Source organism: Mustela nigripes, chromosome 4 (genome assembly GCF_022355385.1).
Source record: "Mustela nigripes isolate SB6536 chromosome 4, MUSNIG.SB6536, whole genome shotgun sequence".
In the NCBI taxonomy this organism is placed as follows: domain Eukaryota; kingdom Metazoa; phylum Chordata; class Mammalia; order Carnivora; family Mustelidae; genus Mustela; species Mustela nigripes.
This window is the reverse complement of record NC_081560.1, coordinates 176,442,904-176,456,268: the sequence shown is the minus strand read 5'-3', so window position 1 is coordinate 176,456,268 and position 13,365 is coordinate 176,442,904. Positions and strand designations below refer to the sequence as shown.

Genomic DNA, 13,365 nt, shown 5'->3' with positions numbered 1-13,365 from the left:
CTTTTATTGTATTTGAGTTAGACTTTTAAGTCAGTCTATTTGACTATAAAAAAATGAAAAAAAAAATAAAAGTGAACCCTTATCTGGTATTTTGACTTACTCTGATGAGCTAGGGACATTTATTGTGAATATTCATCTAATGTTGCTTTCCTACTCTGTGCCTATCACTGTGTGGATACAGATACTCACATGTGATCCCTTCCTCAGAAAGCCAGGAGCCTTTTGCAAAAATAAACATGTAAATCTTCACTGCCCTATAGTCAAGCCCAGAGCGCTGGTGGCCCTAAGGACCAGGAGGAAGGGAGTGTTGCTTGGGAAGCCATCCCAGTTCCCGATGACAGAAAGTGACCATCATTCTTCCCCACTACCTGTATTTCTACCTAGAAAATATTAAAGAAAAAAGATAAAGCTAATAATAAGCTTTTTAAAAGGACCTTTTCCCCAAGTAATTCAGAGCTATTTCTGTATTTCTTGTGAACTTCTCACATGCCTCCAATTAGGCTAAAATCCATGAAACTCTACTATCAAGAGATCCTTCAAATTCCGGTAATAGGTTCCAGTACTCATGTAGGGAAATGGCTTGTTTTATGTGCACTCTGCAGTTTATCTCTTCAGTGGATTATTTATAGGAAGGCTTAAATATACCTTAATAATTGTTCTTAAGCTGTAAACTATTGCTCAGGTCTAAATTCAGATCTGGCTTCTGAGAAGGACCGTGGGGGAAAGTTTTGCATACAAATGTGAAATGATTCTAGTTGAGGAATTCATGGAAAAGAACTTTGCTGGGCATCGATTCCGTGAGATTCATATGGAAAAAATCCTAGGAATTCTCCGTTGAGGACATGAGAGTAGATCAAGAGGGCTCAGACATTTAGGACTTTGTCTCAGGCCATATGAAACTCTGGAATCATCACTTCCACTAAATTTCCGTTAAGATCGTAGTGAATGTCCGGATGATTGTTATTTTAGCCAACTGAGAGGGGTTCCTTTTTAGATGTGGCAGCTTGGTGTATAGCTGTGTCCGGACATCTCCTATTCATTCATCTCCTGCTTTACATGTCAGTGTGCCGGGCCCGGGGTCCTTAGTCACTTAAGGAGCCGGCCGCAGCTCCAGCCTCCTCTGCAGAGAATCTGCACCATCAGATCTTGGGTGGGAACCAGGTGTCTGCATTTAAAGCATCCCTATTATTTTCATCTCTGGAGATCTGCAAACTATACCATTGGGGATCTAGAAAGTCACAAAACCCTACTTGGAACTCACAGCTTGGTGGTGGGTATGAAACCATTACTATAGTCCCAGATGGCTGGAGTTACTTAAAATGCTGCACATTTTAAGGGATGAACATGGCTATCATTTTATTCCGGGTATCAAGGAAATATTTAAATAAACTAATATACATAGACACTTCTGGACCGGCATACACTAACCCACCTAAAATGGAGGGAGGAGGCAATATCGTTGGAATCAGATGACAGCTGACTTTGAGATGAGGCCAAATTCTTTTGAACTTAATTTGGAAAGAAATGGGAACCCAGGTTTGAGACTCTAACCATATCAATTCTAAGGTCCTACCTCTCCGGTGTAGCATTCAGAGCCCTCTGCTGCTACCTAGCACCCAGGCCTTAGCTCGAGCCTTTCCCTCTTCCCCATGAACCAAGAGCTTCTTGACACCTTCTTGCTCCCCATGACCTCTGCTTGGAATGAATGATCTTAGCCCCTTTCTTCACTCGGCAGCCCTTAATTGTCCTCTCACTCCTCCTGGAAGCCTGTCCCAGCTCTCAGTTTGGGGTTCAGCAATGCCTGGAATCCTCGACACCCTACTGCTCTCTTGAACACCTTCCTAATTTCATGGAGCACATTCACATGTATGAATCCCTTCCAGCAGATGTTAAGCAATTCCGAAGCAGTGGTTTCTCTCATCTTGTGTTCGAACTGCCAGCCCAGGAGTCTCTGGCACACAGTAGATGCTCCAGACGTGTCCACAGTGAGGGTGATTAACGTAAGCATGACCTAGAAAGCAAGTAAGGAACTCATTCTTGAGTTTTCTTTCAGCTGAATTCCTCTAGAAAGGATTTTGCATGCGCTTTTGCCCCTGAGTCCAAATGCATCGAGGGATGTGTGATACCCGGAAACCCGGGGTCCTGAAGTCACGGAGGGGTCCTGAAATTCCTGCCGTACAGGTGCACAAGCAGTAGGCAATCTGTGGAAGGGAGAGGACGATGAGGAAGTGGGCTCTGCCAGGTGGCTTGTTCTGGTTGCAACATTTCCCTTTCCATTGGCTTCGCTTCTGTTGAAATGATGTACTCTTGAGTTTTCGCCAAGAGTAGCTGTAGGCGAGCAAAGCTTTTCTCTCCCACAAAATGGTTCCTGTCCTTCGGTCACTTGTGGCCAGCCCTGACTTCATTTTGTGAGTGAATGAAAAGGGCGGCAGGGAGTCATTTTGGGTGAATAAAATGACCAATAAAACCTTGGGCTGGTGTCTGTATTATGAAGTCTTATCTCATTTGGGTGGAATAAGATGGAGATAAGTTCTTTGGAAATCATCTCTAAAAATAGGAACAAAAAGTCCTGCCATCTTGTGAACCTTATATTTTTCTTGATTTATTTTGCTGCACTGTAAAGTAAAAAAATTAAAAAGAAGAAAATATCAACCTTTTCATTCTGTTCTCTAAGCTATGAACTATTCAGCCAGAGGCAAGGAGACAAAAACAATTTAGTTTTACGCTCCCACATTCCAAAAATAACTTTTAGTAATACCCTCTTTGGTTATCTTAAAAGTGCCGAGTGGATGCTTTTATCCTAAAGTAGCAGTGTCTGACTGTTGGGAGAACTTTAGCCATATGACTGTTATTTAGCAACTAAATGCTGGTGACTCATTCACTTTGTGGTGCAGGAAAATTCTTTCCATGGAAAACACAGGAGGGAGGGAATCTCTCTGAACCACTATGTAGTATTTTCCTTCAGAAAAGCCTGCTCTGAAAAATGAATAGCCACCAACTGTCACTCCGGGAGCTTAGTCCCTAAAGCTGCCAGAGAGCCTTTCTAAATCAGGGTTTCTGTACACTTCTGTTCGGAAGTGTAAAAAGGGACCAGTTTGGTTAATAAACCTCGGGATTAAAAACTGTCATGCCCAGTAAAAGAGAAATTGAACTAATTGCATTTATAGTATCTGGAACACTTACAAAGGATTGGATTTGGACTAGAAACCCAACTATGTTTCACTGTCATGTACCAGCTGGGAGAGGAAAGGAGGGAGAAAGACGAGAGAGCTCGGTTGCCTTAGCTTTGAGCTGAATACCACGAAAGCCTTGGAGAGATGTGCCTCAGAGCCCATGCAGCAAAAAGGTAATAAAATAAATTCACCTGCTAGGCTCACAGCACTAAACTAATTCCACTTCTCTGAGGTTAATTCTGCTTGTCAGCATCTCTTTATAACCTCTGAGGGTGATCAGGGGTGGGAGACGCAGCCGAGTACAGCCTTCGTGCACGGAAATCTGGGAACCTAAAGGGTTTGTCCCCTCCATGCGCTTGAGCTCCGCCCATCTCTCCCAAGTTGCAAGTTGCAAGTTCCAAGTTGCCGGGGTTGCTCTAACCCTTGGCTGGTACTACGTATGAATGGAGGTTGGAAAAGCTGCTTCAAGGCTCTTTCGCACTTAGGCTCCAGCTGGCTGCTGACTTAGGAAAAACCCGACCTGTAGGGCCACAGTGGGGGCAGGGAGAGTGTGGGCCAAGTATGTTTCACAGAAAAGACAATTCAGGGTTTGGACAGGACTTGGCCCTTACAGGCTGAGACACTCAAGCTATTAATAGTAAAGCCCTGAGTCACAGATGTAGGAATGTCACAGCTGCTTGAGATCTGCTACTGTTACCCATCAGAAAACCAGCAGTAAAGGGCCTCCGCCCCCCCACCCCCACCCCGCACTGAACCTCATCGGGGCTATAAACAACCTCCCAGTCAAAGATGAGGCAGGTGCATTGACTTCATTCCTTTCTGCTACCCCGGCTCTCTCAGACCCAACACGTTACAATATTTGCAATAAATACAGTCTAATACTGGCGCTGTGCATTCTGGTTGGGAAAGATGTGTTGGCTATCTGCCGCTCTGCCGGAGTGGGGCTACGGCTGTCTTTTTGTCTCTTACTCATCACATTTCTCCCACGTGGTGGATGTATGTGACGTGTGGCCGGCGGAATGATCTGAGTTCGGGAGACAGGTGCTGAAATGGGGTGGGTGTGGGCTTTGCGAACCCAGAGGTCCTCTGCTCCCTGGAGACCAACCTTTGACCCTGTGGGTCAGAAAGCAAAAGCTTTATCAGTAGCCACTGTGGCTACGCCCGGCTGGAGGGGTGGGGTGGGGTGGGGTGGGGGGTGAGTGGTGCGGGTGCAGCTGTTTGCTCCCCACTTTTGTGGCTAGGGTTCGTCCCTCATACATGCATATATTCAAGGGGCTTGTCTAGAAAACTCCAAGGAAGCAAAGAGAAAGTGGACGGTCGGAATCCTACCTAACTGGATAAGTCAGATTTTTGCTTTGATCCTGAATTTGATCCTGGAAGGAACTGAATCCTGAAAGATCCTCTTCCACGGCTGGCTCTCATTGTCTCGGGTCCCCTCTGGCTTCTCCCCGACCTCCTCCCCCATCCCCATTCAGGAAAACCGTGTTGGGCGGGGCGGGTGGGGGCGGAGGTGAGCGCCAGGCCAATCTTTATTCATTATAATTGAGCCTCAGAAGTTGAAGAAAATGAACTTGGAGTCACTGGCATTATGTTTTCCTTTTTCTACTATGGTTAATTTTATCTATTCAGTGTGTCCCAGAGAAGCTGGACTAAGAATTGCGAGCAGAAGTAATAGGAAACTAATGAGCTAACAATTGACTAGTTTTATTTATCGAAACAGTCCCTTGGCTGTTCCTCGGCCCCCCTCTTCTGGCAATCATTTATCAGACCCGGGGAGGGAGCGTTCTGTGCCGGTTTCCCCAGCCTGGGTGCGAGGAATGCAAAGTGGTGTCGGTGACCAGAGATTAGGACAGTGGAATTTTGCATTTGTTACAGCAGCAGCTGTAGCGAGTGGTTTCGGCCCAAGGGCAGAGTCCCCGAGCTGGGCGCGGCCGCCACTCGGCGGCGATCGCGGGGCGGGCACCGGAGCTCGGCCCCCCGGGATGGGGGCGGGATTTTAGAAAGCAGCCCCGGACTTCGCGAGTGGATGCCCGGGGCTTTTCCTCGCAGCGTCTACAGCCGCGGATCTGTCCGCCCAGGAGCGCTCCCACTCCTAGACTTGATTCCTCTTTCCTTCCGCGCTGCTGGCCAGAGGACCCGGTTGCCATGGTGAAGGAGAAAGGTAATTATAAATATCGATCCCCGTGCATGGTTGCAGAAGTTGCAATGGTGCTGCAGGGCTCGGCCACCTAATGGGGGATGATCAATCGAAAGCCAGGCAGACATATTCTTGGTGCGAGAACCTCCGTATTGTGAAGTCATTAAGAACCTCTAATTTAGCCGCGGCGTCTGAAGCGTATCCTATTTCTGGAGTGTTTGCACAGCTGAGCTCCTGGATGTGTGTCTCTTTTGATTATCGCGTCTTGAAATTTGTGCTGTGTTTGAGAGTTGCTTTCCTGCCCCCATCCTAGCCTTCATTCTCTTCCTTACCCCGCTGCAATCAGGCAGTTAATGAAGATGTGTAATGAAAGGGTCCTTCGACCGGGCTTCTGCTGCTCTGGGACATGCCCAAGCCCAGCTGGGATGGGCTGAAAAGAGAAGCGAGCTGTTCTGAAGGTTTCAGGTGTGCTGTCTTGATCACCCGGCATTTCGGCGGCATCCCTAATCACCCCATCCAAACACCTTTTCAAAGGATGCGATGTGTGTCAAAGGGGGAAATTCAAGTGGCGAGGAGAATGTCAAAAGGGAGAGAGAGGGTGGGGCGCTCTGCGCAGGTGTACATTATTTATGAACTGGGCGTGGTCCTGAAATGCGAGTTAAATCTTTCGGAATTAAATGATAGTTTAAATTATTAGTTTATCTGGAACTTGTAAAGAAATACAGCAATCCTTGATATTAATTATCCAAGTAATATATAAAATATATCTTAGAATGAAATGTGCAGAACAGAGAGCAGAAAGTGAAAGTCCCTTGTCCCTACCCTGCCAACCTCAATTCCCCCCTCTCTCTAGAGATAACATTGTTAATATTGTGTATCTTTCTAGACAGGAATAAGACAGATAGTCAGGAGGAGTATAAAAATGAGATCGTTCTATCATTTTTCTGTGACTTGATTTTTTTTCCCTCTTAATAATATATGTCTTGGGGACCTCTACCACATGATTTTATAATGTGAATAGCCACCCTTTAATTTTGCTCTTTGGTAAGCTTAGATTTATCCTGCCACACTTTCTTATTGTGGGACATAACTTCTTCCATAAACACGGATGTTTGTTCTTTTGGGGCTGTCTTGAATCATTTCAGTGATTTATTTGTATCTATTTTCACTTAAAGCGCATACAGGGAATGACTTTGAGGTGAACACGCTGAACTCAAATTGATCCTTGTTGCTGGAAACACAGTTTGGATTTATTATACTAATGGATGGCCGGAGAAATAGGATCACGAGAGCTCACAGTGTTAAGGCTGCACCTTAGGACAAAGAGAAATGCGGTTCTGCTCCATCCATCCTCCTCCTGTGTATCTTTCGTAAGCCTGTCAGTAGCTTTGGTCTTTCACTGAGTAAGTGGTAATTGAATGAAATGTTTGGGTGCACATATAGATGCTTCTACTGATGTGCTCTCTTTTTTAGGAATATTTTCAGGAACCCTCAGAATAACAAATACAGATGCTGACATTTAATAAAGGCCAGGTTTCTTCATTCATACCTCCTTCTCAACTGGAACAACCCAGCCCTGACCTCCATTGCTAATGGATTTGAGTTTGTGTCCCCAGTATAAGTAATTTATGCATAATGGGAAAGGGAATTGCAAAAGCCACTTCTTGATTCCCTTTCCGTGGGGCCCAGGGAAGCCCCAGACTTGCTCTGTGTGGTGGACAGATCATAGATCAGTGGTCCCCAAAGAGCAGCTCTCTTTCTAAGCCATTGCAGATGCCTCAAAACCCAAACTGATCGCCTGGGTTCACATTTGCTTCATAACACAGTAGCCACTCTCTAACCGGAACATTGGCACGGGCCACCGAGAGGTCACATACTAGAATTATCTTAGCCCTTAGCCACTGATTAAAGGCTGTTCCTTTTTTATTTTAAGGTCTGTGCCAGTCCGTGCTGCTACCTCCCAGCTCTCTGATTGCACCAACCTCCGCCAGCAACAGAGGGAGGCAGGATTTGGGGCAGGTACACAAGAGCTTCTGTGGAAAGAGAGGAATTCCATCATAACTTTTAAAGTGAGAGGGGTCCAGGGGAGCACGTAGCCCAGGCATTCACCCTAGAGATGAGAAAACGGGGGTTTGGAAAGGGTAAGTGAATTGTTCAAGGTCATGCGGCAGCTCCTTGGACCCAGTGTTCATCTTCGGTGTGTCCCATCAGATGGTGGGCATGGGTCAGTGACTGCACTTGCCACATGGTTGACTTCCACGGGCTGTCTCACTAGAAGGTGAGCCTCCCCGCAGCCGCGCTGTGTCTCCATCTGTAATTCTTGACCACACAGCTTCCTTAGTATCTGCCCATCACAGATTCTCAGTAGCTGAAACAGGTTGGCTTGTGCTCAGAGCTTGGACCTGAACCTGTGTCTTCTCAATCCCAAGAGTCTTCTGGTCCTCTGCATTCCTTCTTGCTCCCAGAGATGCCTTGCTTCTTCCTCCTGGAGCTGACACAAGTCACCCTTGAGTAGGCTCGGATTGTGGTAGCCTCCCTCCCGAGGAATATGGGGGGCCTTGCGAAGGAGGGACGTGGATTCCCTGATGTGCTCTCCACTTAGAGATGACTTAGCTCACACCGGTTTGGGGCATCCTTTTCTCTTGCATGTATCTGTCTGCTTTGGGGGCTGGCCCTCGCTGGAAAGCAAGCTTGCTGGCAACTCACACTTCTGCTAGTGTAGAGTGACATTTGCCGACATATTCTGACCCTCACTATCTTTCCTTCCCCTAACCGGTCGCCCACCCTCTTCCAGGGACTGACACTTATTGATCCAGGAATCTTGATGAAACGGTTATTTCTCTGATGTGTTCAAGGACATGTTACCCTTGCTGTATCCCGTAACAAATAAGTAGGAGAGACTTTTGTGGGTTTATCAGTCAATATCTGTCTTCCTGAATACACTCTCATCAACCTAAACTCCAGAGGCCCGCTATACTCATTAAAAGCTATAATTGTCTAGCTTATGTGTATGGTCTAGTGCAAGCTTTAAAAGTACAAGAGGGATTTATTATTTTTATTAGAGAAAACGAGAAGAAATACTAGAGATTAAATTATGTGAGCGCTCATCTAATTTAAATAATGAGGGATACTTATGGTTTGGAAACCATGCGAAAGAATAAGAATTTAGCTGTGAGGGAGACAGCATTAAGGTAGAGAGGATTTTACATTTGGACACACCATTTTTTCTTTGTTTTGTTCTGTGTCCTGGAAGATTTTTGAAACTATTGGATGGCCCAACTTGCTTTTAAGGAAAAGTGGGATCCAGTGAAACTCATTTCAGTCCAACCTCAAGGGAGAGACGTTCAATCTCCTTCTGACATTCAGGTGAAACACACACACACACAGGCACGCATGCACGCACACCCGCACACACACATGGCAATCTTGTTTCATGGTAGCTGCTGAGAACAGTGGTATATTGTATCTCAAATGTGTCCTACAAACTGGCACCAAAGTAATCCTCTTAGGACACTGATGTCATCATATTTCCAGTTCCAAAACCTTGATGAGTGACAAGGTAAAGTTCAAGGCTTCCTGCTGATCACTGAGGATTCCTTAAGTCCTGAGCTTACCTCCGCCTCACTCCTATCTAAGCCCATCTTATTTTGTTTTTATTTTCAATGTTATTATTAAATCTGCCAGTTACTGAACACATACAAAGTGACAGACGTTGCCTTGAGAGCCTTACATACCTTGTCTTTAATCTTTGACCCAGCAAGGTCAGTGGTGTTCCTCCTCTCCAATAAATGAGGAAGAGGAGGCTTGGAGGAATTTAGAAACCTGCCAGAGATCGCTAAGCTGAAAAGCAGAGGAGCTGATTTTCCATGCAGTCCTACCTAGATCCCCAGTCTGTGCTAATTGTACTGCTGCTCCTCTCGCCCCACATTCGTCCTGTTTGAATCATCGTGGAAGGTTTTTCTTCTCTCCAGCCCCCATCATGCTACACCTGCTATCCTTGTGGGAAATAGCTATATTCTCCTTTTCTGCCTTTGTCAAAGATCTACCTTAAGTTCAGCCTCCTTATAATGCTTCTCAAAGGCCCATCCCTTCTGTAAATTCTTCTAGAATTACTCTGTCCACCTAAGTAAACGCAAGGGAAATTAAACAACAGTTGGGTCACCGGTGCAACTTAAGAAAGTGCTCTCTCCTCAAGTGTTTGTTGACTTCCTATCCAGTCTTGTAGAACAGCCTTTCCAGGTGTGAAGAGCTGCTGCCTCTTAGGGTGTCTGCCTTGGTCAATCCCACTCCTGTCAACACCCATACAGCCATGGACACGACCCACTCAGGTACAGGCACACCACCTGATGTAACTGAAACCCATTTCTGCTCCATCCTTGGGGAGTTCTGGGGACGGTGGATCTCTCCATGGTGTCATGATTCCTCATGTCCAAGTTGCCCCTCGGACCCCTTTTTAGTGTCTAATAGCCTCTCCTAGATTGAGTTTTCCAACCCTGCTTCCCAGATTAATGCTTCATGCCCTGCACACTCCTGGGCTTGTCTTAGTTCTTCATCTTTTCCTCAACTCAAAAAGCCCCAAGATTTTCAAGGGATAACAAAAGACCAGGACATCCTAAAGTAGGGCTAAAGAGAAGCTATCTATTAAAGGAGATGCCATAATGCTACAAGTTTCAGAATAAATTGTCTTGATTAGTGACTTATGTGTACAACTCAGTTCTGAACTTTGCATCTTTGGAGGGAGTGGAGCTCCAGTTTTTATCATGCTCCTCTTGAGAGGGAAAACAAATCCAAGTGTGAATAGCTCTTACTATGTTACAGATGGAAGTGCTACTCTCACCAGAAGTATGCCCAGCTTAGCTGCATTACAGTAGGGCTGTCCGGATAATGGGATTTCCAAAGCTAAGGGAAAGAATTTGACATTAGAAAACTAATCCCTTTCCCTGTGCTGTCTACTCACCGACGTCTACAAAATGTTCATCCAGAAATGAAAGAAGACTTGATTTGTACTAGAGTTAAGGCTGAATGTCCAAGTAAATCTGAGAGAAGGAATACTGACTTGAATTTACTGGGAGGTCTTGGGAGTGATTGTAGATGAGGGAGTGAACTCAAGAGCATGGAGACAGCGAGGACCTAAGCTGGAGGTGGAGATTTGAGAGGTGGCCCTGCCTCTTGCCTCTCTGATGACCCGGTCAGGTGACCAGAAAGGATGACATCCCCTGTACGGCATCCCAGAAACCCTCTTTTACAAAACAACAAATTGACTTTTCCAAATTCCTGCAGAAAAGACATCCTAAGGTAGACTCAGCCTACCAAGAGGAAAATCTCAGCATCGGATTCACTTTGAGGAGAGGAGTCCGCTGTGACATATACACAGCCCTTGAGGGGCAAGAAAGAGTCCTGGTATTGTTTGCCTCTAATATGCTGAAGTCAAAATGCTGAGTGTTTTCCTGAGCCAGCATTAGAGAGCCAGAGAACTTTTCCGAAGGTTCAGTGATGGGTGAGTGGTGCAGATTTCTCCCATTGTGGTTGAGCCTGATCTGGCCACACCACAGCAGAAACCAGCCAGCTTCCTATTTCATTGTGTGTTGGTCTGATGGTGACTCATACTGAGAGGTATGTTTATCCCAAATTGGCAGGAGCTGTGTATTCAAGGGCAAATTTTGTTAACACTGGGGAGGGCGAATATTTGTATGCATGACCTCTTTTCTCTGAAACCTTGTATTTGTGTTCACACTGACATGATTAATGCTATTATGGTCCAGTGTACCCTGGGGGGACCCAAGAGGCTCATGTCTCTAGCCCATTGCGATCAAACAGGCTGACTTGTTTGAATACTTGGACTTAACCATGAAGATGCTGGATTTCTGAACACTTCCAGGGAAATTAGTGTCTGGGGCAGTGGTCCTCAAACATCAGCAAGCATCAGAATCACCTGGAGGGCTTATTAAAACACGGATATCTGGACCCTGCTCCCAGGGTTTCTGATTCAGTAGGTCTGGGGAAAGGCCCAAGGTTTTGCATTCCAAGCCAATTCCAGGTAGCATCGATGCCCTTTGTCCAGGGACCACACTTGGACATGGTCTAGGTAATCCATGGTTTCTGTGGGTAAAATGATCAGCCCTTTAAGCAGAAAAGTGAGAGCTTTTTTGTAAGTAGCCTCTCCATTCCATTTGACTAACTTTATCTTGTCTACAATGCACAGATGTCACAGAGGAGCAAAGAGCGTGGTTTCCACGGACTTTCCCACAGTGTAGAATGAAGCTGTAGTTCATGATAAAGCAGACCTTCTGCGAGATTCGAGTGGCCAGAGACTTCTGTCAGCATAGGACACTGGGTGTCCAGAGCGTGGTGGGGAGTGGGTGTGGGAGGAAGATACAAAGCCCCTCTTCCCAGCAGTGACTGGGGCTCAGCCTGGCTTGGGGGAAGGCAGTGCTCATTTGGAGTCAAGGCTCTAGGTTCCACTCTCTAGGCATGTTCCACTCTCTAGGCATCGTCCCTAATTCTGGAAAGGTTAGATGAACTTTTTTACTGGGGTTCACAGAGCTCTTTAGAATCCTTTGATGAAAGATGGTTTCCGTAGATATCTTGTCTCACAAAGGCTACAACTCCCTCTTTAGTCTTAGAGGAACTAAAATATATTATTCATATTTGGTGTGTTTTACTCACTACGACTATAGCTGGTCTTATAGTCTAGTGGTATCTCTGTTGTTGTTTATGATTTGAAACACTGTAAAGAAAGAAGTTTAAGAAAAATTAAGAAAAACAGAATGATAGAAAAAGATATCGAGATCCTTCCATATTGGACTGTCTGATAGGAAATGGAAGAGCAGGCTGAGTACCCCCAAGAAAAATGGCAGGAGCTGTGGGTTCCGAGGTCCACTGAGGGTCCTGTAAGTAACCCATGGCTGGATGAGTGTCTACTGGACTGCTCTCTATATGCCACTCATGGAAACCCTGTCTAGATAGCCATTGAGGAATAGAGTTGGGGACCAATGGTGGTGGGAATGGTATCTGCTATCCTGGAGTCCAGTTATGTTCTACCTGCTCACCTGGAAAACACAAGTAGTTCTGCCATATGTAAAGGTCCCAATCTGAAACAATGAACCATAGCAATGGGTTTAATGATCACATTGTAGATTTTGGGAGGTCTACTCTCTGCAAGGCATTTTAGGGGTAGCCTAAGACAGTGAAAAGTTCCTACCTTCAGTAGGTTATTGAATTAGCCAGCGTAGAAAGGGGTACTGACTAAGGATGTAAATCAAGGAGACATAAGGCAATAGAAAAGGTATAAACAATATTCTGTGGGGGTTCAAAGGAAGAGTTAGTGTCTCAAAGGAATTTTTTTAAGAAGGCTATCTAGAAGAGAGCATATTTAAGATTGTCCTTGAGGGGTCTATAAGTTTCTTATGTTTAGGGATGGTATTTGATTCAGTTGGTATCCATAAGACAGTGTCTTCTCCATAGTAAGTGCTCAATGATGCTGAATGAACTTATATGTGAAGGAATGGTATGTATTGGTGGGGAAGATGGGTATACTTACTGAAATGTGTGGTCAGAATCCAATAAGAGATAAGCAATCTCTAGGTATAGAAACAAATAAAATGCGGTTCTTGGCCTGAATGCACTCATATTCTAGCAAGGAACAGAGACACATAAGGAAGTAGTTATGGTATGATGTGAAATGTATTAGACAGAGAACTGTTAAAGTAACATGTTACATAGTGCAGGGAGTGATTAATTCTGCTCTCAAGGTCACGGCTGGCTAGGCTTTGAAGGATGAATCGGAGTGCAACAAGTGGTTAAAGAGGAAGTGAGAAAGAGGTGGTCAAATTGGCAAGACAGAAGCAGGGAAGTATAACCTCTGTCTGAGGAAGAACAGCCAGTTGAGTCTGGCATGAACTTCTAGTTGGCCACTTAATACAACAGCAAATACAAGGAAGGGTGAACAGAGGGCTTTATGGGTCAGAATGAGTTGAGGGTGGTACACCTAGAAGTTGGATGTACAGATGCCTCCAAGAGCCAGACAGGTGACCGACATGATTGAAGATTAGGGCA

The 13,365-nt window shown here is 45.4% G+C and overlaps 1 protein-coding gene across 3 annotated transcripts in view; it reads left to right on the top strand.

Annotated features, from left to right (window-relative positions):
• The window catches only part of ABLIM1 (actin binding LIM protein 1), a 299,516-nt gene that overhangs the window by 117,784 nt on the left and 168,367 nt on the right, over nt 1–13,365 (top strand). The window contains exon 1 of one of the 3 annotated variants that reach the window (XM_059398656.1): nt 5,028–5,334. The exons of the other annotated variants lie outside the window; for them this stretch is intronic. Within the exon in view, the coding sequence (XP_059254639.1) occupies nt 5,319–5,334 (16 nt within the window). The 5' untranslated portion in view covers nt 5,028–5,318. Of the gene's footprint in view, nt 1–5,027; nt 5,335–13,365 lie in introns of those variants that run through there. 3 annotated transcript variants of the gene reach the window in all.